The sequence below is a fragment of the Polyergus mexicanus genome, unplaced genomic scaffold (genome assembly GCF_030449975.1).
Source record: "Polyergus mexicanus isolate NDT 795.1 unplaced genomic scaffold, iyPolMexi1.0 SCAF_3, whole genome shotgun sequence".
Taxonomy (NCBI): Eukaryota; Metazoa; Arthropoda; class Insecta; order Hymenoptera; family Formicidae; genus Polyergus; species Polyergus mexicanus.
The window spans coordinates 6241522-6262509 of NW_027223323.1; the positions used below are offsets into that span (position 1 = coordinate 6241522).

The 20988-nt window shown below is 37.8% G+C and overlaps 1 protein-coding gene across 4 annotated transcripts in view; it reads left to right on the forward strand.

The window, feature by feature from the left end:
- Positions 1 to 20510, forward strand: part of LOC138945180 (cell growth regulator with RING finger domain protein 1) — a 21143-nt gene extending 633 nt beyond the window's left edge. The window contains exons 2-7 of one of the 4 annotated variants that reach the window (XM_070316511.1): positions 755 to 1021; positions 4433 to 4608; positions 16658 to 16829; positions 17388 to 17529; positions 17625 to 17732; positions 17957 to 20510. In XM_070316511.1, the coding sequence (XP_070172612.1) occupies positions 924 to 1021; positions 4433 to 4608; positions 16658 to 16829; positions 17388 to 17529; positions 17625 to 17732; positions 17957 to 18430 (1170 nt within the window). In that variant the 5' untranslated portion in view covers positions 755 to 923 and the 3' untranslated portion in view covers positions 18431 to 20510. Of the gene's footprint in view, positions 1 to 317; positions 1022 to 4432; positions 4609 to 16657; positions 16830 to 17387; positions 17530 to 17624; positions 17733 to 17956 lie in introns of those variants that run through there. The other 3 variants (XM_070316510.1, XM_070316513.1, XM_070316512.1) reach the window with 3 other exon arrangements.
- The last annotated feature ends 478 nt before the right edge of the window (positions 20511 to 20988 follow it).

Consider the following 20988-nt stretch of genomic DNA (forward strand, 5'->3'; position numbering starts at 1 on the left):
TACACTCAATCGTTGTATGTAATTTATCACGAAAATGAAAAAAAAAAATTGGATTATAATAAAGCTAATAATAATTAAAAGATTAATAAAAAATAAAATTGGAGCAATATAAAACTATTTTTCACAAAATTGAAATATACGAAAAAGTATTTGAAGAATAGATATGACATGTATATACATGTATATATTTATATATATATATGCATCTATATATTCTTATTGTCGTAAGAGAATTTTTATTCGATTCGTAATGGCGGCGACGCAAGCGCGCTCTCGCGGCGACGTGGATAACGAACGACGCGAATATAGGCGCGTTAAGTGGCGCGCACCGCGACAGCGCGAAGTCAGTCTCGTCTAGTCCGCCGAACGATTCGTAACGCGAACGGATCGCTCCGCTCGCATATCTCTCTCTCTCTCTCTCTCTCTCTCTCTCTCTCTCTCTCTCATTTCGATCAGTACACAGCGTACAGTTATTATACACGTCCCTCTCATCATTCGTTCCGATATCTTTACGATTATGTTAGAGAAGTCGACGCGTCGCCTCTCGACCGGCAGCGTCTCGTCAGTCGTGCGAATTGTATAAGTCAAGCCTCGTCGTCGTCGCCGTCGTGTGAAGTTGACGCAAACGACGTCGTGTGAAGTTGTCGCACGACGTCGCGCGCGCGAACGTCGATGCGGAGGAGTCGACGACGGCGCGCTCGTCAAGCGCCTGCGGGAATAACGTTTGACGACGTTAACGCGAACAAGTTGACAGTTGACAGTTGAACGCGGCGCGAAGAAGAGGAGGAGGAGGAGGACACGGTGCTCGCGTGGTGTGGCTTCGTGTCATCGTGTGGTTGTTGTGCGTGCATGTGTGCGGGCGGCGAGGACCACCCCGGTGTTGAGGAGGACGACGACGACGGCGGGTATCACGCGACACGACGATGACGGCGATGTTGGTGTCCGTTGCGGAGCTGTCCAACATCTTCTCGGTGCTCGCCGTGCTCATATGCTTCTGCGGGGTCTTTCTCTTTATCATGAGGTATGTGACACTTCTCTCTCTCTCTCTCTCTCTCTCTCTCTCTCTCTCTTCTCGAATAATCCTCTATTTTCTCGCGCATATGCGTGACGTAGACGGATATCTCGTACACGTACGAGCGACAAGAGAGATACGCGCGTCAGGTTGGCTCCGATCTATTTTTCCTGTGACGTCACGCCAAGCGTTTATCAATCGGCGATATAGCTCATTGTAGTGACAATGGAGAGAGGTTAACGTTCGCATATTCTTCTTTTCTTATTTTTTTTCCAATGTTTCTCTGGTGATGGGAAACTCGATCAAGACTCGGTCTCGAGACGTGATACAGTTCGCGATGCAAGCGCATCTTTGGTCAATTCCATATTCATGACGTTATATTTCTAATCAATCTGCTGACGAAGATATAGCATAGCCTTTTGGCTCTTGTTATTCGCTTAATTAATTGAATAATATTATCGTTTCCCGGGAAGGAGAGAATCTTATTTGTTATATAAAATTGCGTATTAACATTCTTCGAATTTGGAGAAAGATCGAATGCAATTCGAAGATGACTCGAGAGAAGAGATTGCGATCTATAATCTTCTAAAGATATCTCATAAATTAATCTTACAAAAGATTAATTAAATAAGGGCTATGATTTTTTTTTTTTTATAATTTTGTAAATTATCCTTTATTGTTTATATCTTCGATAGATATTTTACGAACTGTATTTTTTTTTTCCTGGTAGTAGATGTAAATCAGTTCAATCAATAAGATGAAGATTAATAATGATTGAGACGACAATTGTATGCCGATATAATTAAGATTAACAACAGGATTGTAAAAGTCGTCAATCTTTTTCAGAACTTCAAACGTGCTCTAGATGTGTATAATAGAGAAAGAAAAATGCAGTTTTTTTTTTTTTTTTTTTTTTTTGTATAGAATGCATGAATAGCGCAGGCGATATTCTTTATTTTTTAGACGGTTTAAAAGTGTCGCTTTTGAATCTCAGGTCAGGTTTCATGAATGATCGCTTGACAGTCTCTCCAATTGATAGCTTTGTTCGAAACGCGATTACCGAACCGCGCGTTTCGTTACACAAAAAAACCTCTCTCTCTCTCTCTCATTCTAATTATTCGACACGCTTCCACAGTAACGCGATTACAGATACGCGATCCATTTTTCTCGAAACAAGATTTTGCATTTATTCCGTCATGTTTTTTTTTGCGAACTCTGAGAAAATTCGAGGAACGATTGTGAATAATAATCTTTGACGTATATCAGCTGAAAGCGAGACTTCTTCGGTTCGAGAGCCAATGATTTAAGTAAGATGGTCGAGATAGTTCTGTGCTTCGAGACGACGACGATGACGACAACGTGATGCGACAAGTGTCTCTGATTTTCTCGAGTGACGCAGCCACTTTCGTGCTCGGGGAAGTCTCGAAAGTAGGTACAAGTCTCGAAAGCTAAGTCGCACTATTTGTAAATTGTGAAACTCTTCGCAATCGCGAGCAATAATTCTCCTCGTCGCATCTTGCGTTCTCTCTCTCTCTCTCTCTCTCTTCGTTTTCGCGATTCACACATTGAGTGTTGAGAATTGTTGAACGATGGAATCAGGGTAAAGTTCCCATTTCGAACCGTTCGTACATCTGTTTTCCAGTCGAGAAATGTTTATGAAAATGCAACATTTTTTTTATTAATATAAGAAAAATTGTGCCGATTTAATCGGGATTCAATCGCTTCTTTCAATACAATTTGATTATACAATATATAATATAATTTATAATATACGATAGAAAGAATATTGGATGTCTCTAAATAGGACGTCTCTTTTAACGTCGATATCTTGCGAGATTTTATTACGAAACTTTATAGATGTTTGTGGCGCAAGTCGTAAATAATGAAAAAAAAAAAATGTCAAAAATATATGCATGATAAGTCCTGTGAATTACGAGCTAATTAAAGTTGTTGCCTTTTCGCGATGCAATTGAAAAATGTTCCTTCTTCGAGTCAAAGTTCAGATATCATTGCGCCTTTCGCATAAGAGATTTCTTCGCTTGAAAATTTTTGCGTCCATCGTCGATTGTATAACGAGAGTATTAAAATTTGATTTATAAAAATTAGATACACTTTACATATATCACGTTTAAGTATAACATGCTTGAGATTCTGCGAAATGTTTGCGAGAAAAATGAAAACATTAAGAGATTACGATCTTGAGAGATCGGATGTAACGCGGATGTGTCACGGGAACATTAGTTTGTTAAATTCCACGCTAATTAAACGCGCGCGCAAGAGAGATAGATATTAGTATACGTGATTCAAACATTTAGGATACGAATACGAGAACCTGTTTTTCTGATTGAATTTATTCTTGCTAATTAAAAAACGCGTCACGTGACTTTGGGAGGAGGTGCGTTCCAATGTGGCTCTCTCTCTCTCTCTCTCTCTCTCTCTCTCTCTCTCTCTCGCCGATTTACTTTTATCGCGCACATATATTTCTTTCGTGTCTCAAGATCGCAAAATCACTGACAGTTTTCGGCTTTGACTCTCACATTAATCGAATCTTCCGATCGTTTCTGTATTCGATCGAGATCCTGTGTATACGTTACTTAATTGCTGAATCCGATCGCCGACAGCGACTTCGAAATTAGATCGACTTTCACGTGCTTTCGAGGCTAATTTTTCCAATTGCTCAATCGACTTTCCGTTATCGGCAAACAGGATTTTAATTGATGCCGATTTGGCTCGCGATTCCCTCCTTGTTCCTTCCATGATTTTTGGAATTTTTATTAAATTGTTCAAAGAAACCTAAGGATCTATCTTCGATCTGAGAAGGATAATGGATTGATTTATTATAATAATAATAATTTGATTTTCATCGTCATACGCCCCCTTATAATTGAATAAAGGTGTATTGTCGTGTATTTCGATAGCGAAGGATATGGAGAGAAAAAGTATCTGGTGGTTTCAAGGATACTTTAATTTTAAAATACTATCAACTTCTCTTCGCGATTTTTTAAATCCATTAATGTATTGCATCGCAAATACGTAGCGTCCTGTTTCTCGAAATCGCTTCGATCGCTTAAAAACAATGCAAGGCTGATGATTCTTGAGCTAAACCGCGCGCGCGCGAGCAACACTTTCCCGGTTTTATGCAAAATTCTGTCGCAATCCTTTGTCTGGCAACCCGAGAACTATCACGTTCAGTCTCGAGGTTGCCTGCATAGCACTTTAAGTATAACTGTCGATAATACAATAATTACAAGAGCGCAGAAGATAATTAGCAATTACGATTATTATCGAAGTCTCTTATTCCTCGCCGAGCGGTTGCCGATCTACGGCAATCTCTCGGTGAGAACAGCAGCCCACCTCGGTCAAAAAAAAAAAGAAAAAAAAAGTCGATTTGAAAGAAGATCTTTTGTTTTCCGTTTGCAGGAACATGATGGTGCTACGCGTTCACGGCGACGACCTGATGTTCGGTGGCGGCGGCGGTGGCGCAGGTGGTAACAGTGTGATAACGCATTCACCGCGCATACCGCAAATGGAGATGATGAAGGTCCATATCCCCTTCACCTTCAAGCTCCACGAGAGCTTCAAGAGCACGTACGCTGGTAAATCCACCCCCTTCTTACGCTTTCTCCGCATCGCCGAGCTTGATCCTCGACTGGATCAACCCCTGGGTGATTTACAAACGGTTGCTTCTGGCACGCAATGTGTCGCAAGATATCGCTGCGCCTTGTAACAGACTTTATCATCAGGCTATAAAGACTGCATAAGTCGCGAAACGCAATTGGAAATGAAATGTCATCGCGAATGAGAATCGTACGCGACAAGATGAATCAACTTCAATTTTTTTGCGTTTGCGTTGATCGATCTCAAAACTACAAACAGAAATACGAAGAAATAATTTTCAACTTTCAATGATATCTGGTGATCTTTCAGTGCTACGTGCCACGTTATATCCTTTGCATACAAGATAGATTTTTAAATGTCTTTTGATGTAAACGTATTTGCCGCGATTATCAAAGCTCTGTTGTCCTTTACAATTTTCTAAGTTAGAAGTTAGATTTTGCGATATAATTTGTGATTTATAAACGCGTCTTTTTCCCGAATAGCGACTTATGTAGACGAGCTTTAACGCGTTAGGCAAGGATTGCGTTCGGCAAAGCTGTGTCGGGAAAATTGTCGATCGCGTAAAATATATAATGAAAAGAAGATATGTAATTAGGACATAATCACGATTTTTATTTCTTTCTCTTTCTCTCTTCTTTCATATATTTTGAAAAATGTCTACTCCCTGGAAAAGCCTTGAATTTTCAGCGATTTCTTTCTACAAAAAAAAAATCAAGGAATTTTTATAAAATTTTATTTTTTTCTAAATTTATAAATTATAAAGAGAAACAGAAATTGGTGGAAAGTCAAAGAATTTTCTTACAAGATTTGTGTAGATATCCCGATTTTTCTCTTTTTGTATTATTTTATTTTAAAATTAAAATTCTTTGGATTATATCTATACTGGGAAAGAGATTATAGACACAGTTGCATAATGAATTTCTAAAGAATCTTGGTTTCGCGTGCGCTAAAAAGATTAAATTTTTTTTTTTATCGGTATGCTTCTCCGTATAATATTCGCTACGATGATTCAACCCGATTTCGTCATTCGATCAATCGCACACGACCATAATTAGGTAATAAAGTTTCTAGAGAATGTTAGTTTGCGTAAAAAAAAGAAATTGGCGAGGATGGATCCAGGCAAGTCTGGCAGGTCAAGGGTTAATTGGCCAAAGAAGAGAGATGAGGAAAGAAGGAGAGACGATTGGTCCACGATCTTGCGAGTCGATCGGTTAGCTCGTGGCGGAAAGTGGGTTATCTCGATAGGTCGCGCGTAAGAAGAAAAAGACGAGAGCGTCGCGTGTAATTGGCATGCCAGGTGCCAGCAGCGACGGAGGTCCACAGCTTGAATTACGAAACGCCACCTTGACCGCGTGTCGTTTGTATTGTTGGGTCACCGCGCGCGAGTCGCTTGACTTTTATCAACCATTGATCACTCGACGATATCCTTTGCCCAGAGTCTTCTCAGATTCATCATTTTTTTACCTCTCCTCCTATTTTTTTAGTAAAGTTTGCGAGTTGCAATATGTCGAGATTCTTAATGGGTTTATCGTCGCACCATTCTAATAAGCACTTGATTACACTTGTGTGATAATATACATATAATTACAGAATATATAATAATATATTTAATTTATGTAATCATAATTTTTATCAAATTTTATAAAATATAATTTTTTTATATATTCGGGATAGAAAATACCCGAAGCTTGACCTAAAAAAAAAAAGAAGAAGAAAGGAAAAAAAAAGACCACCGAAGAGAGAAAACCTTATCGCGTAACCTTCAGAGTCTTACACGGTCGCTCACGAGAACAGAATTCGAAAACATCGATCGCCCTTGATTTCGATGCTCGATTCTGTAAAAGACAACGGTGTCGGAAAAAAATGCTTCGACTACGCGGACGGATGAAGCGATTTATCCCATACTGAAGCAGACACGATCTGCTCGAAAGATCGATATATGCGTGACGAATCTGCACGAGATTCGATTGAAATCGATCGACAATTCGTTGAAATTCTCGAGTACGATACGTTCTCCCAAGTTTTCATGCTGCCTCTCCTCGTTGCGGGATCCTCCTTCTTATATTCATTCTGGAGTAATTTGACTTTAAAGGTCCAGCCTACTCTAACAGTATGAAAAAATTATTTTTAATTAATTACATTTTGTTTGTTTGTTGCAGAATATTACAAATGGATCTTTTTGGTGCTTTACATATGTTTTTATTGATGTTTAAATAGTACGTCAATATTTTTAAATTTTGGATATTTACCTTCTTCTTCTTCTTCTTCTCTCTCTCTCTCTCTCTCTCTCTCTCTCTCTCTCTTTCCTTTTCCAATACAAGTCTCCTCGTGTAATTATCTGAAAAAGAAATTCGATCTGATTTTATCTTGTAAAATATATTTTTGGGATATTGAACTTAATCTCATTAAAAAAAAAAATTAAAAAATAACAAAGTAGTATGATTTTAAAATAAATATATATATATATATATATATATATATATATATATTTTTAATTTTTCTTAGGTTTCATCTAGTATCTGAAAAATACCTTACGGAATAAAACTAGTCTTTTCATTTCAGACAATTACACGAGGAGCAGCGTATCACAGCGTCATTGTTAAACACGTTAATTGTAAACGCAGAGGCTCGCGTGAACAAAAAAAAAAAAAAAAAAAACTACATCCAAAATTTATAAATACTGACATACTGTTGAAACATCAATAAAAAAAATGTGTAAAATTTCAAAAAGATTCATTTTTTAATGTCATCCAAAAAAATTTTCTGAAAAATCATCAACTTTTTATACTGCTAGAGTAAGACTGGGCCCATAATTCTTCGACTTTAACTTTAAAGAGATATTAGATGAAAAATACTGATTCCTTTCAAAAATAATGACTCTTTTAAAAATTCGATATTACTTTCTAGACGACTCGGCATACCGCGAACTAAGTTTGATGTGTCGTCGGTTCTCTCTGGTATGGTAAATATACATACGTACGCGTGTGCGTGTACGTATTTGTGTGTGTGTGTGTGTGTGTCTGTCCAACGTAACGCTGGCGCATAACCCGACGTAAGTTATATGCAGGTTGCGTAATTGCGTGCGCGTGTCGCAACTGCAGGTCCCCTCCCCGAGATCTTCTCTCTCGCACGCGCGATTCAATCGCCGTCTTTCGCAATTCGTGCGATTTCGCGATCCCGGAGAGAGAATAATCGGTCCGTGAAGTACGGGAGGATCGTCGGCATCTCTTCGTCGTTGGAGATGTCGCGAAACGTCGTCGTTTGCGAAACGCAATCGCCGCGCCGCTTAAACTTGACATTAAGGTTCGCTATTGCAAAATCGTCGCGAGAACGTCGTCGTCGGTACGCCAGCAGAAATTTGCGGAACATAAATCTCGTCATGTGCGCAAAAATATGTTTTTCTGCTTCCGTTCCCCCCCCCCTCCCCCCCCCCCCGATGCGTATCCGATTTGCATAGGTGCGAATTGATTCGAACGATCGAGGAAATTGAATTTTGTCACGCGGAATGATTTATTCGCGTTGAAAAACAAGACAAAGTGTGCTCTTTTTACGAGCCATATATTATGGTCATTAAAAAAATCAGGTCTGTAAATGTCGATGATGTATAATTTTTCATTTTTTTCACGGCAACGTTATCCTGGAGCGACGAGCGATAAAGAGATCAATATTATTTCCACGACGTTTATAATAAATTGCCTTACTCGTTGTTCTAAGATAATTAATTGTAAATAAATTAGAATAAAATTTCATACATAATGCTTCATATTTATGAGATTTAAATATTGCAAAACTAATATATATATATATTGAAAATCAATTAAAAAAAATTAATGGAAAAATTAAAACGAAGCGAAAAAATATATAACGAGAGAATGAAAGAGAAAACGTTTTTTAAATATTTATATCTCTTTGTGTGTTGCTTGAAAATGTTACAACTATGATTCTTAGAAATGGATACATCAGAGATGGTTTCGTCCGTTATCGATTTCACAATCTTCTCTTATGTTAGATCAAATGAATAAGCAAGTGTGTCAAGTCTGCGATTATTAACGCGTATTTTTTGCGTATATTATTATATTTCATTATATAATATATCAATATATTATGTTATTATTATGTTAGATTATTAGATATAATAAGGATAGCGCAAATACGAATGTTTTCTATTATACTTTGAATCCCGTCGTTATTTTGCGGCTGATTTTGGCAAGCTGTGAATCAGGCAAAATGAAATTGATGCGGCATTGAAATTCACGTGACCATAATTTCTCTCCTCCCGCATGAAGAAGGATTTGCGTAACAATAGGAAAGGGTGATACGTGTGTTTTAGGTTGCGCGCGATCAGGTACGCTCGTTTCATTCTACATTTCGTAATTGGATCGAGATGCGCGAGATAAGAAACGTGCGCGAAACGCGCAATTCTGGATTTACCTATCGGTTCGTTGCGCACGAAATTCCGACAGTCTCGGGCCTTTACAAGTAATTATGTAATAGTTTATTTCAGCTTCACGCCAAGAAAGGGACCTGGTTTACAATATTACTTCCCTAGCCTTCCATGCTAAAGCTGTATATTGCTGTAATTACTCTCAAGGTTTTAGTTATTGTGTAAGATAGGATAAAGGAACAGAAACTGGTCACAAGAAAAAGTTGATAATGTCATTGTTATTATATGTGTTCTATGGTGCTGATTATTATCATTAAGATGGTATATGCTTTATGTTTATGTTGGATTTATGTTAATACGTTAATTAGTAAATAATATTTATATTATTAGGTGTACAACTTTGCTTCCGCCGTTTTCCTATAAATGGCTTTAGCGGTAAGTAGTGGTCGAAATAGATAGATCATAGACGTCATGCAATAAACTTGGGCATCTGTCAACATAACCTTATAGAAACATTAGTCGATTTGTGTCTGCATCATAAAGTTATTCTCCATTGAAAATGTCAGTTTACGAGCCAAATTCTCGTCATTTGCGGGAGGTTTTAATTTTCTGCTTCAATATGAAGAAATCTGCGGCTGAGGCTCATCGAATGCTCTCAAATACTTATGGCGAAGCCGCTATTAGTGAAAGAACGTGTCGTGAGTGGTTTCAACGCTTCAAGAACGATGATTTTCACGTCGAAGACCGGCATAGCGGTGGAAGAGAGAAGGTTTTCGAAGATGCAGAATTGGAGGCATTACTTAATGAAGACTCGAGTCAAAGTCAAAAAGAATTGGCACGATCATTGGGAGTGACTCAACAAGCAATTTCAAAACGTATAACCAGTTTTTTACAATAAAGCCTCGAATTTCGGAAAAAAACGGCGGAAGCAAAGTTGTACACCTAATAATATAAAATGCAAATTCTGTGGGATAGGTAACGATAGTATAGAACATTTTGTAGGGGAGTGTGAGGAGTTAAAAGGATGGTTTGATCAAATGGGAAATAGTAGAAAGGAAAGGATAGAGAAATTATTTAATGACGAAATAAACATTGAAAAGGGTATGATTTTGAGAAAGTTATGGAAGGAAAAAGGGAAAGAAAGTTAGAGAAGTGAAAAGATAGGAAAATTAAAGGAGGAAAATGAAATGGAAGAGATATATAACCTTTTAATTCAAAATTATTATCTCTTCCATTTCATTTTCGATGCCTATTTCGTTATTAAATAATTTCTCTATCCTTTCCTTTCTACTATTTCCCATTTGATCGAACCATCCTTTTAACTCCTCACACTCCCCTACAAAATGCTCTATACTATCGTTACCTATCCCACAGAATTTGCATACTTTATCCTCTGTTTTCGCCTAATCGAGTATTATGTAATTATTTGGCGCAATCGGTTTTTTTTTGCGAAATTGTACCTACGATTTTTTGCCTAACGATTAAAAAAAAAAGGGAGATTCGTGTAAGATTGAGGACGGATAAAAAGAGAGCAATTCGCGGTATAATACTCGTATTTAGAAAGAGGCGCAATGCGAAAACAATGGATGATATTTAATATCCAAGCTCGTCTGAGACATTCTTAATCTTTTCCATCTCTCTGAAAACAATTTCTCGTTCTGAGAAATATGAAAAACGTATTATGCTGAATCGTTGTGTCTCTCCGAAGGTAGTTTGATGCCGAGATGCGATCTATCTGATACGAGGGATCTCTCGATGTATATTTATTTAAAAAAAAAAAAAAATGTGATTAGCGAGAAAAATCTCTCGGAGCATGACATTTCAGTATTTAACGTCATTCTATCTGCAAGTTTTATCACGCGAAGATTACACAGAGTATATAAATTTTAATTTATAAACAAGACGAGATAAAGAAATACAAAAGTGTAAAATTTTTTTCACGTTAAATCCGAAACAAGGGGAATAAAGTTCTCTCGTCGCGACTAACGAATGCAAAAAAGAGATTCACGTGCAATTTCTCGTCTCCGATTCGATCGTAAAACGATATAATAATCATTCTCATTCGCGTGATTCAATCAAAGGGAGAAAAAAGATTTTCATATACATCTCTAATTCAAACGATATCTTTGTCCTTCAAGCGCGTTTCTCGTGCGCGATGGGAGGGATGAGGAGGGGACGCGATGGGGGTAAAAAGAAGGAGAGGAAAGTTGCGGTATATAATAATGTTCGTAAAAAAGGAGTTCGAAAAATGTCGCACGCCCGAAAGATCGCGGATTACGACGAATGTGGGACGCACTTTCATGTTCCATGGTCGTCCGGTTCCCGCTCCTGGGCTTCTATCCTTTTCTCTCTTTCTCTCTTTGTATTTCTTTCTTTGATTTAATCGCGCCACACTCCCGCCCACCCGGTATATATGTACATAATAATACCACGTACAATAATACATTATCAAGAACGGGCGCGTCTTACTCGTAATCCATAAACAACGCTCCTAAGAAGACCAAAGCGAGAGAGAGAGAGAGAGAGAGAGAGAGAGAGAGAGGGAGTGAGAGTGAGAGTGATAATGAGAGAGCGGCTTTTGCAGCCGGTTAAGAAATTGTTTAGTATAGTTTTGTCGTTTTTTCCCCGGCAAGCATCTTCTCAGCGATCATTGTTTAATTTTGAATAAAATTAGATTCTATTTCTCTCTGTCGAAATATATTCGAGATTTATGCTATTAATTAATATTGATATTTCAATTATCATATTTTTTGAAATACTAATATTTCAATTGTATCACTTTTTTAATTCTTCCCGCGTGCATTCTTTCCGAACCGATGAAAACTAATTTCTCTCTCAAGTGGAATCTAATTTGAATTCAATGTTCAACTGTCAGACATATATGCTGAAAATCGACTCTAGCTCAGTTTCGCAAGTAACGTAAGAAAATTTCGGTGCGTTATTCGGTGCTGCCCCAGTCACGAAAAGCCGTGTCGGTGAAAGGCTAATAACATAAGTAATTTCAAAACACTTGTTTCGCGCGCGATCGCATCTAGCTCTCGACCCTTTTCCTCGAACCCCCAGGGGCGGTAAGAATTCAGGTTTTGTAATCACAGCTCCGGGAGGCAGTATCCTTGAGAGGCTGCAGTCGCGCGTCGTCGTAGTCGTCGTCGTCGAGAGACCGCATCGCGTCGAGAGACTTAATGTTATAGGCATAAGTCAGCTCGATTAGATCGAATCCCATAATCCCCATTACGTAATCGCGGACGGTTGCGGCAACAGCTGCCGACTCTGTATCCGATGGATTAGAATCCGCGAACCAGACCGTCCTCGTCGGGTCGGGTCAGGTCGGATCGCGGTTGCGGTCGGGATGGAATGGAATTTTAGCTTTGCTTTTGTTGAAAATACAAGGGAGTGTCTCTCAGGGAAAACACTGGAAAATCGATGGAACGAGAATAAAATCGGCTAAATAATGTTCTTCTCTCGTTTCTCACAGCTTTTTTCTCTTGAGAGAAGAATGACTGTTGAGTATCTTGGATTGCAAAAGTATTCATATCGATTGATATTTTTTTAGAAAGAATGATGCGAAATTTTAATTGACAGGATTATATATATATATATATAGTAGGTGTACAACTTTGCTTCCGCCGTTTTTCTATAGATGGCTTTAGCAGTAAGTAGTGGTCGAAATAAATAGATCATAGACGTCATGCAATAAACTTGGGCATCTGTCAACATAACCCCATAGAAACATTAGTCGATTTGTGTCTGCATCATAAAGTTATTCTCCATTGAAAATGTCAGTTTACGAGCCAAATTCTCGCCATTTGCGGGAGGTTTTAATTTTCTGCTTCAATATGAAGAAATCTGCGGCTGAGGCTCATCGAATGCTCTCAAATACTTATGGCGAAGCCGCTATTAGTGAAAGAACGTGTCGTGAGTGGTTTCAACGCTTCAAGAACGATGATTTTCACGTCGAAGACCGGCATAGCGGTGGAAGAGAGAAGGTTTTCGAAGATGCAGAATTGGAGGCATTACTTAATGAAGACTCGAGTCAAAGTCAAAAAGAATTGGCACGATCATTGGGAGTGACTCAACAAGCAATTTCAAAACGCCTAACCAGTTTTTTACAATAAAGCCTCGAATTTCGGGAAAAAACGGCGGAAGCAAAGTTGTACACCTAATATATATATATATATATTTCTGCTGTAACACTTTTATTTCCAGCTGGTATCATGGAGAAACTATTTCCTTAGTCCGCAAAATAATTCGGGATTCAATCGTTTGGAATTTCCAAACAACAATTTTATAAACGTCTCGGATGGAGGAGGCGTGCGAACTTTCACGTACGCACTTTACGCGGTGATAAAGAGATCGATATGGACGGCCACTCTCGATCAGTCCATCATCAGACCTTGATCTTTCGCGACCGGCTTGTCCACGTGTAACTTTGTTTTTCTCTTCCGTCTCATTCTTCAGAAGCACACTATATTCCATTAGGGCATTTATATTGATATCCTGACTAGCTATAATGATATAATGTGCTCTGATGAGTCGAATTGGATTAAATTAGCAAAAAAAAAAGTTGTGTTTGCGAATATATTATGGAAATCGATAGGTAATTAAAGCCACTAAATCATTAGATTAGGTGGCATCTCGGGTATGACGTGAGAGATTCAAATATACGACGGGAGAAGAGAGAATGGAACGACTTGTGATAGTCATACATATATATATATATATATATATATATATATATATATATATATATATATATTGATTTAGGAGAATCTAGATGAAAAAGAGAATAGGAGGACGAATGAATAGCTCTTTATTTCATAAGAGATCCATTTCAAGAGAAAAAGTAGAAGTTTAGAATAGAGAATATAAAAAAACAGCGTATAGAATTATTCTTATTACATGCCCTACGGTAAATCATCCTTTTAAAACGACGAAGAATAAAATGATATGAAAATATGAAAAAAATACTTTATTGATACAATTGCAAAATATAATATAATATCAAAATAATAAAGAATGCAGATTGTGCGGATTAGCGTTTGTCAACTATCGAGAATAGACGAGAGAGAGAGAGAAAGAAATAACGAAATACTTTTCGTACATCTTTCGACATCTCTACAAGCGTCAATTTCCATAATTTCTTTTTGCGAAATTAGAAACTGTACGAGTGTACTTTAAACGCGTCTGCTTCGAGACCTATTCAAGTATCCTTGGGGAACGCAAATATTACTGATGGACGGACGGAGTGGAGGAGGATAATGAGGGGAAAAAAAAAAAAAATTGAATAAACGGAGACATGATTTTCCAACGGGTTTCTCGCGATCGCGAATCTGGAACGATCCTTCTCGATCGAAGGATACGAGATGAAGGATACGAAGTAGTGGGTACTCTCGTGGAGAGGCTGGATTCGGCTCGACGCGAAAATCCGGCGTTCGTGATCTCGAGAGAATTCTTTCGAGAGGCGAACGAAAGTGAAAGCTACCGACGACGATCGGCTCGCGGGACTCGAATTGAACTCGACTCGCGGTGAGACCATCGCAACCTAGACTCCGATTCATTCGTGGCTGCCAATCGTACTTAGAAGGGGGCGATTCATCTCGTTCGAGGACAACAATGTAATTGTTTCCGGCGTTTTTGCCATCGTTATTCTCTTTTCTGTCTCTTCCTCGGGAAAATTGGAGAAGAAAAGCGTGGTAGGAGCGAAGAGTGACGCGATCTGGAAACCTCCTTGGATATCTCTCGGAATGGGATCATGACGACGACGGTGACGATGACGATGACGATGACGACGGATGAGAGAGGAGCGTGAGAGGAAGAAAAAAAAAGTCGAAAGCGCGTTTCTTACGCAATAATTTTTAGTAACCAGCCGTGAAATAACAGCGCCGCGTAACTTTGTCGCTATCTTGCCTCTCGAACTCTCTCGTACCCGGGATGTTCGAGCAATAAGGACGAGATGCTCGGCGTTCTAAATGCCATGAAAAATATCCATCCGCGTCTTGGCTGTCACTTACATAGGTGCGCCTATCGATTAAAGGCCGGCCGCTTCTCGTTTTACCTCGTTCTTTTCCTCTTTTTCCTTCAAAAAGATAGATAGAGACGTTTTAACAATTTTAACATTTTAAACGAATATTTACAGAAATAAATAAATGTCAATAAACGACATAGCCTCGTCTACAATATTAATCAATAGAGATATATTTTATAGTTTAGTTTTTTTTTGTTTTTTTTTTATCAACATTTTATTATACGCGATTGTCTTCGAACAGGATCCGCAAGACTCTATTGAAGCTCACATTTACGTTAATAAGGCATTCCTTATCGCAACCGAGTGTGACAAAGCTCGCGTAAAAATTATTAATATCAATTAAGCAATCGGAGGGGGAGAAAAGATTGTAAGTGATTATCCTTGTACGCGATCGGCTATGATGCGTTTTCCGGCGAACTGAAAGGAGGAGCACCGGCGTCGTGCAGGTGGATGGTTGAATTATACGGAGCGTTGCAAAACACGAGGCGTTTGCGCAATTAAGCGGCGAACGCGCGTCTCGGAGCGCCTCTCGACTCTTTCTCTCTTTTTCTCTCTCTTCTCGAAGGTAAGCGTGCCGAGAGGGAGGGAGGGAGAGAGAGAGAGAGAGAGAGAGAGAGAGAGAGAGAGAGAGAGAGAGAGAGAGAGAGGGAGAAAAGAAACACGCCGTAACAAAAATTCGTAGTCTCAATAGTAATACCGGTCTCGCGCGCGTGCACGCGTTACACATGCCTCATATATGTATATCGCGCGATTGCGCCATGTAACATGCCGTTATAGCTGGGTCGAATTGTGTTGCCGCGTGCGTAATTGGTGCGTGAAGCGATCGAATTAATAATCCGTGTGTAATAATTACGTATTCCAATTAGCCGCTTCATTGATCTTCTTTTCTCATAGAGCGATAACCATTAATAAAATATAAGAAAAAAAAATTAAGGGATATACACACACATACAATATATAGTTTCTTTAACGAAGTTATTCTTGCCAAAGTTTTCGTCATTAAAAAAAAAAAAAAAAAAAAAAAAAAAAAAAAAAAAAAAAAACAACCCGAGAAAAAGCATTTCGGAACCTATGTTTGTATGATTTTTTTTAATCTTTACGTACTGTATATATTCATTTACTTATATTTTATTAATGATCGTCGCTTTATGATTATGTATATAATATTATTTTTATATTATATTATTTTTAATATTATATTTAAGAATATGATTGAAAAAGGAGAAACTCTGATGCATTTCTCGTATGGCGATTGTATATTTACAACGATAATTTGAAAACATCGCGTCATACATCATTACATTAATCATGACATTTAAGTGTTTATTAAAATCTGTAGGTAGTTTCAATTGGGCTTGTCTTTACTTATGATCGCGATCGATAAGTTTGTTGAAAAAAAGTGTTGTCGACAAATGATCCTTTCTCTCTTTTTTAGCTGTTTGCTAACACGAGTGTTGACATTGTGACGCGCGATATTTTTTTTAGTCCAACATAAAACGAGATAACAAAAACTAGAGACAAAAAGTAAAATTATTCGCTTCTTTTGTATTGGATCTAGTTTTAGTTTTATATTTAAATTCAGAGTTTATATTAGTAAAAATAAATCTGTCTGTTTCAGAAGTGGAGTGCGAGGTGTCCAGCCAAGTGGAGTACTCGTTGCAGGCGATCTGGGGTGTCAGCATCCGGGAGCTGCATCTGGCGCTCTGGAAGCCCTGGAACACGTTGCGGGATGGATCCTTAAACGGGACTCTTCTACAGGGTCACGCGCAATATCTCACGGCGCCGCAAACGTATCCTTTCACAATTTCGAATTAACGTTAAATTCCCTTTTTCCACCTCTTCTTCTCTTTCCCCCTTGGACGATGATTGCCACGAGGATCCTCGCAAATTGAGATATAGCCGAGAAATGGCCTTAAAGAAATTACTCGATATGAAAAGATTCGTATGTTCTTCCTCGATGTATAACGTCAGAAGCGTGAAGTTGTACGATTTTTTTTTCTTGCGTCGAAATAAATTAATCTTTTTTTTTTTAGCACGTTTGATTATACAGTTCGACAAAAAATACCGAAGATTCTTGTTTTTTTTTTTTATTTGACCTATCGCGAGAGATCCATTTTCGCTGGAATTTCCGGCTTTAAATCGCATACGTAAAAACCGAAGGAAAATAATTCGCGCTATCATTTTTCACTTTCCAGAAGTCGTGGTGTAATACGATTGCAGTGAGGAAATCTTAAGCGAATTAATTGATTGCGATCGTAATCATTTTTTTTTTACCCTTTTCCTAAAACAGATTTGCTTATTGTTTATATCTACATTTTTCTTTCGCCGTTCCTTGACCGAGATTATAGTAGACAGCCACACGGGGAGGAAACGCTGAGATTATCGCTTCCGGCGCCGGAACTGGAGCTCGGCACTCCGCCACGGCTCTGTTACCCATTGGTGATCTTTCTCACCCGGAGAGACAATCGGGATCCTCATCCCGACGAAACCGTGAGCAATTTTATTATCGTCACATTTACGTTCTTGTAAAGAGGAGATGAAAAATACTTCTCGACTTTGTTATCTCTCGTTGATCTTTATTTAAGGTGGCACTGGTGAACGTCGTTCACATCAAGGACAGCGTGTGCACGCTACCGACTTCGATTCTAGCGCAGTACTTGAAGCAAGCGAACGGTCAGCTGTCTTGTTTAAAGGTGAGTCGAGACGATCCCTCCATGCAATAAATTTCAACTCTGAAGATTACACAAGTCCCGATATATAGGCTGCTATAGATATCTAATCAGAATATATCGAGTCGCTTGAAATTTCTAAATACAATATTTTGCACGAAAAAGAAAAGTTAAGAATGCAGCCTGGAGGGGCAGTCTCCTCCGGTCATTGATACGCCATGTCATACAATTGGCGCGATTTTCCGCAGCAACTCTATCTGGCCACGGGTAACTCGAGCAACTACGACGAGAGCGATGCGATGTCATCGGCAGGTTTGGGTTCGCCGGCTCTCGCGCTCGCCGAACCATGCAACAACAACAATAATGATGCCGGCCGCGGCGCCCTAGTGGCGTCCGGCCAAGGTGGTGGCGATCAAGAGAACGGCTCTCTTTGGAATACCGCGGGCGAGCAGCTATGCGTTGTCTGCCAGTACTTCCCGTTGTCGCGCGCCTTGCTACCTTGCCGGCATACATGCATCTGCGCCTCGTGCTTCGGCAAGCTCGACCGGTGCCCGATGTGTCGTAGCCCGATCAAGAGCTACTTCTGCATACGCAGCGAGGAATACATGCCGCCGGAGAAGGAAATCAACCCCTGCAAGCAGCGCCAGCCGAGCCACGGGCCCACCCATTGGCTTCACGATTGGAACGATCGGCTCACCGATTTCCTCGGCTTCGCTCGATAGAGGATCGCTCTATCTACAAGGTCGCGTATATCTTGCATACCGAGTGTCAGAATGGTTGAAAAAGTATTTGTTTGATATAGATAATTTCTACAGGTTTTTTTTTTCTCTTCAAGATGTAGATAAGTCTCTCTCATTGATCAGTAAGAACGTTAAATACGTGCTGGATATGATTTATGTAGAGGAATGGAAGAAAGTATTATTAAATTTCTATCTTTTTTTCCAAGTTAAATTGTAGAAGTTAAAAATTTTTCAAGATATACAAAAATAAAATAAATAATAAATCTATTTTCTCCTGAGAACATAAAAACAAAATCGCAATTTTTCAATCTTTAATTCTTTTTTCAATTCTTATCATTTAAACATTAAAGATTCCATTTCGCCTCAAATCTTTATCCGTTTGATTTGAAGAAGTTACATTTCATTTAACAAAGAATTTTAATAGCTATTATTATTCAGAATTTTAATGTTGAAATATATTTATGTAAGATTTATTTATAAAACAGGAAATGTGTATGTGTGTGTGTGTGTGTGTGTGTGTGTGTGTGTGTCAACCATACTGATACGTAACTGCAGTATGATTTATCGTTCGATTCTAAATGAGATGCGCAAGTTCATGAGAATTCACATATACATGTGAGGAAGACATTAAAGTGATTGAGTTATCTATTTGGTGTCGCATGGCATTGCAAATAGTTTTCAACCGCAGCTTTTTCAATCACTTTAAAAACAAAGATTTTTTCATGTTCTTTTTTATTGGAAAAATGAGAATAGTCATTATTTATCACCTTTCTAATTTTTAATGTTATATATCTTTGAAATTAACAAATATTAAAATTTTATTAAAACAAAGTTTATATTTGAAATTATCTGAAAATATTACAGTTCTATATCGAAGATCTTTTTCTTCTAAAGAATTCATTTTATGTAAATCATCTATCTTCAATCGTTGACTATTTAAAAATTATATACAAGCGCTTTATCTGTTTTAGAAAGATTTTTTAAAATATGTGAGTTTGATTATTTAAAAAATTAGTTTTTTGTCGAGGCACCTAATTATATCTAATTTTTATTGGTTTTTTTAAGATACTTTTTGTAAAAAACAAACGTTTCATTTCTTTTATCGAAAGTCGATTATAGATCCAGTTTCGAAACACCCTATATAAATAATGTCCTTAATGTCCCCTTCACTGTACTCCTCGCGTCATCGAACCGTGAAGCCTATCCGAATAAATCTCAGATCATTTAATCGGAAAGGTTGACCATGAAAAACGAACTTTCGCATCCTATTTAAAAGATTCGACGTGCGATCCAGTTGGATCGTCCTCGCGTATTAAGCTAGACATTTCCGCGGATCGGACACAATCACGGAACTAGGTACTCACGTAATACAATTAACAGTTAAATATTTAATGTCTATAAAAGATTATTAATAAGTTACGCAATGTAAATGTTAAATTGACAAAGAGCAATCTTGGATTTTTTTTATCAACATCGAGAATTTGCGAAGATGATGTTTGACCCGGAAATGCCTAACTATAGATGCGAAGATATGAGCGACGCCGAGTGTACTCAGTCTACGATTGGGAAGTCTATTCAAAGGAGAACTCGAGGAGTTGTCAAAATATCGAAAGAAATGTAACGTTACCATAAATTTTCGTCGAATACGGTATCGGCCTAATAAAAACCAGGCACAAAAAAATTGTCTTTAACATAATAGTTTAATTATACAGATATAATTCGAATGCTTTGGTCATATTTCGAGCAAATAAAATCCTAAAAATATCGTGTGTTTCGACCTCTAAATCTTCCATCAATTCCAGCACATTTAGGATATGATTCACCAAGCAATGAATTCATTTTAATAGATAAATATTGCGAAAAGATCATATAAATACGCGAGAAATTACAAAAGAGGAAGAGCTAAAAAAAAAAAAGAAACGCAATTGATTGGAGAAGTTCAAATTCTATTTGTATAATTAAACTTTTTTGGAAATTTTTTGCGCCTTTCTCTGTGCCTGGCTCTTAATAATATCGATACTGCATTTGGTTTATATTTTATTAGAGCCATATCTCTTTATAAATTTTCTTAAGGATTCTTATAAATGTTTCTTTCTTATAAATGTTCTTAAGGAAAATGAGCAAAGTCCCTTTTTTATTCCATTCGTATGATAGAGAGGAGCTTAGAACAAAGTATCTTAATGCATATAAAAAAAATTGTTAAAAATCATCCGATTAATCTAAAGATCGAATTAATTATTAGAAATGATTCTAATTTTACATTAGAAATCTCAAAATTTCTCAAAATTCACAACGAATGAAATGATGAAAACGCATTAAGATTTTACGATATGCAATATTATCCAACTTTATTATTTCTATAGATAGAGAGATCTCGAAATAGATGATTAAATTTTAGAAGCGTATTTTTATTTATCTTGAAGATTTTTAAAAGAAATTATTTTCCGAGTTATACATTTTTTTTTTCGTTGCGATATAATTTTTTACATGGCATTGTCGCAACCAAATTTTGAACACGATTTAAGCCGCGATTGAACAAT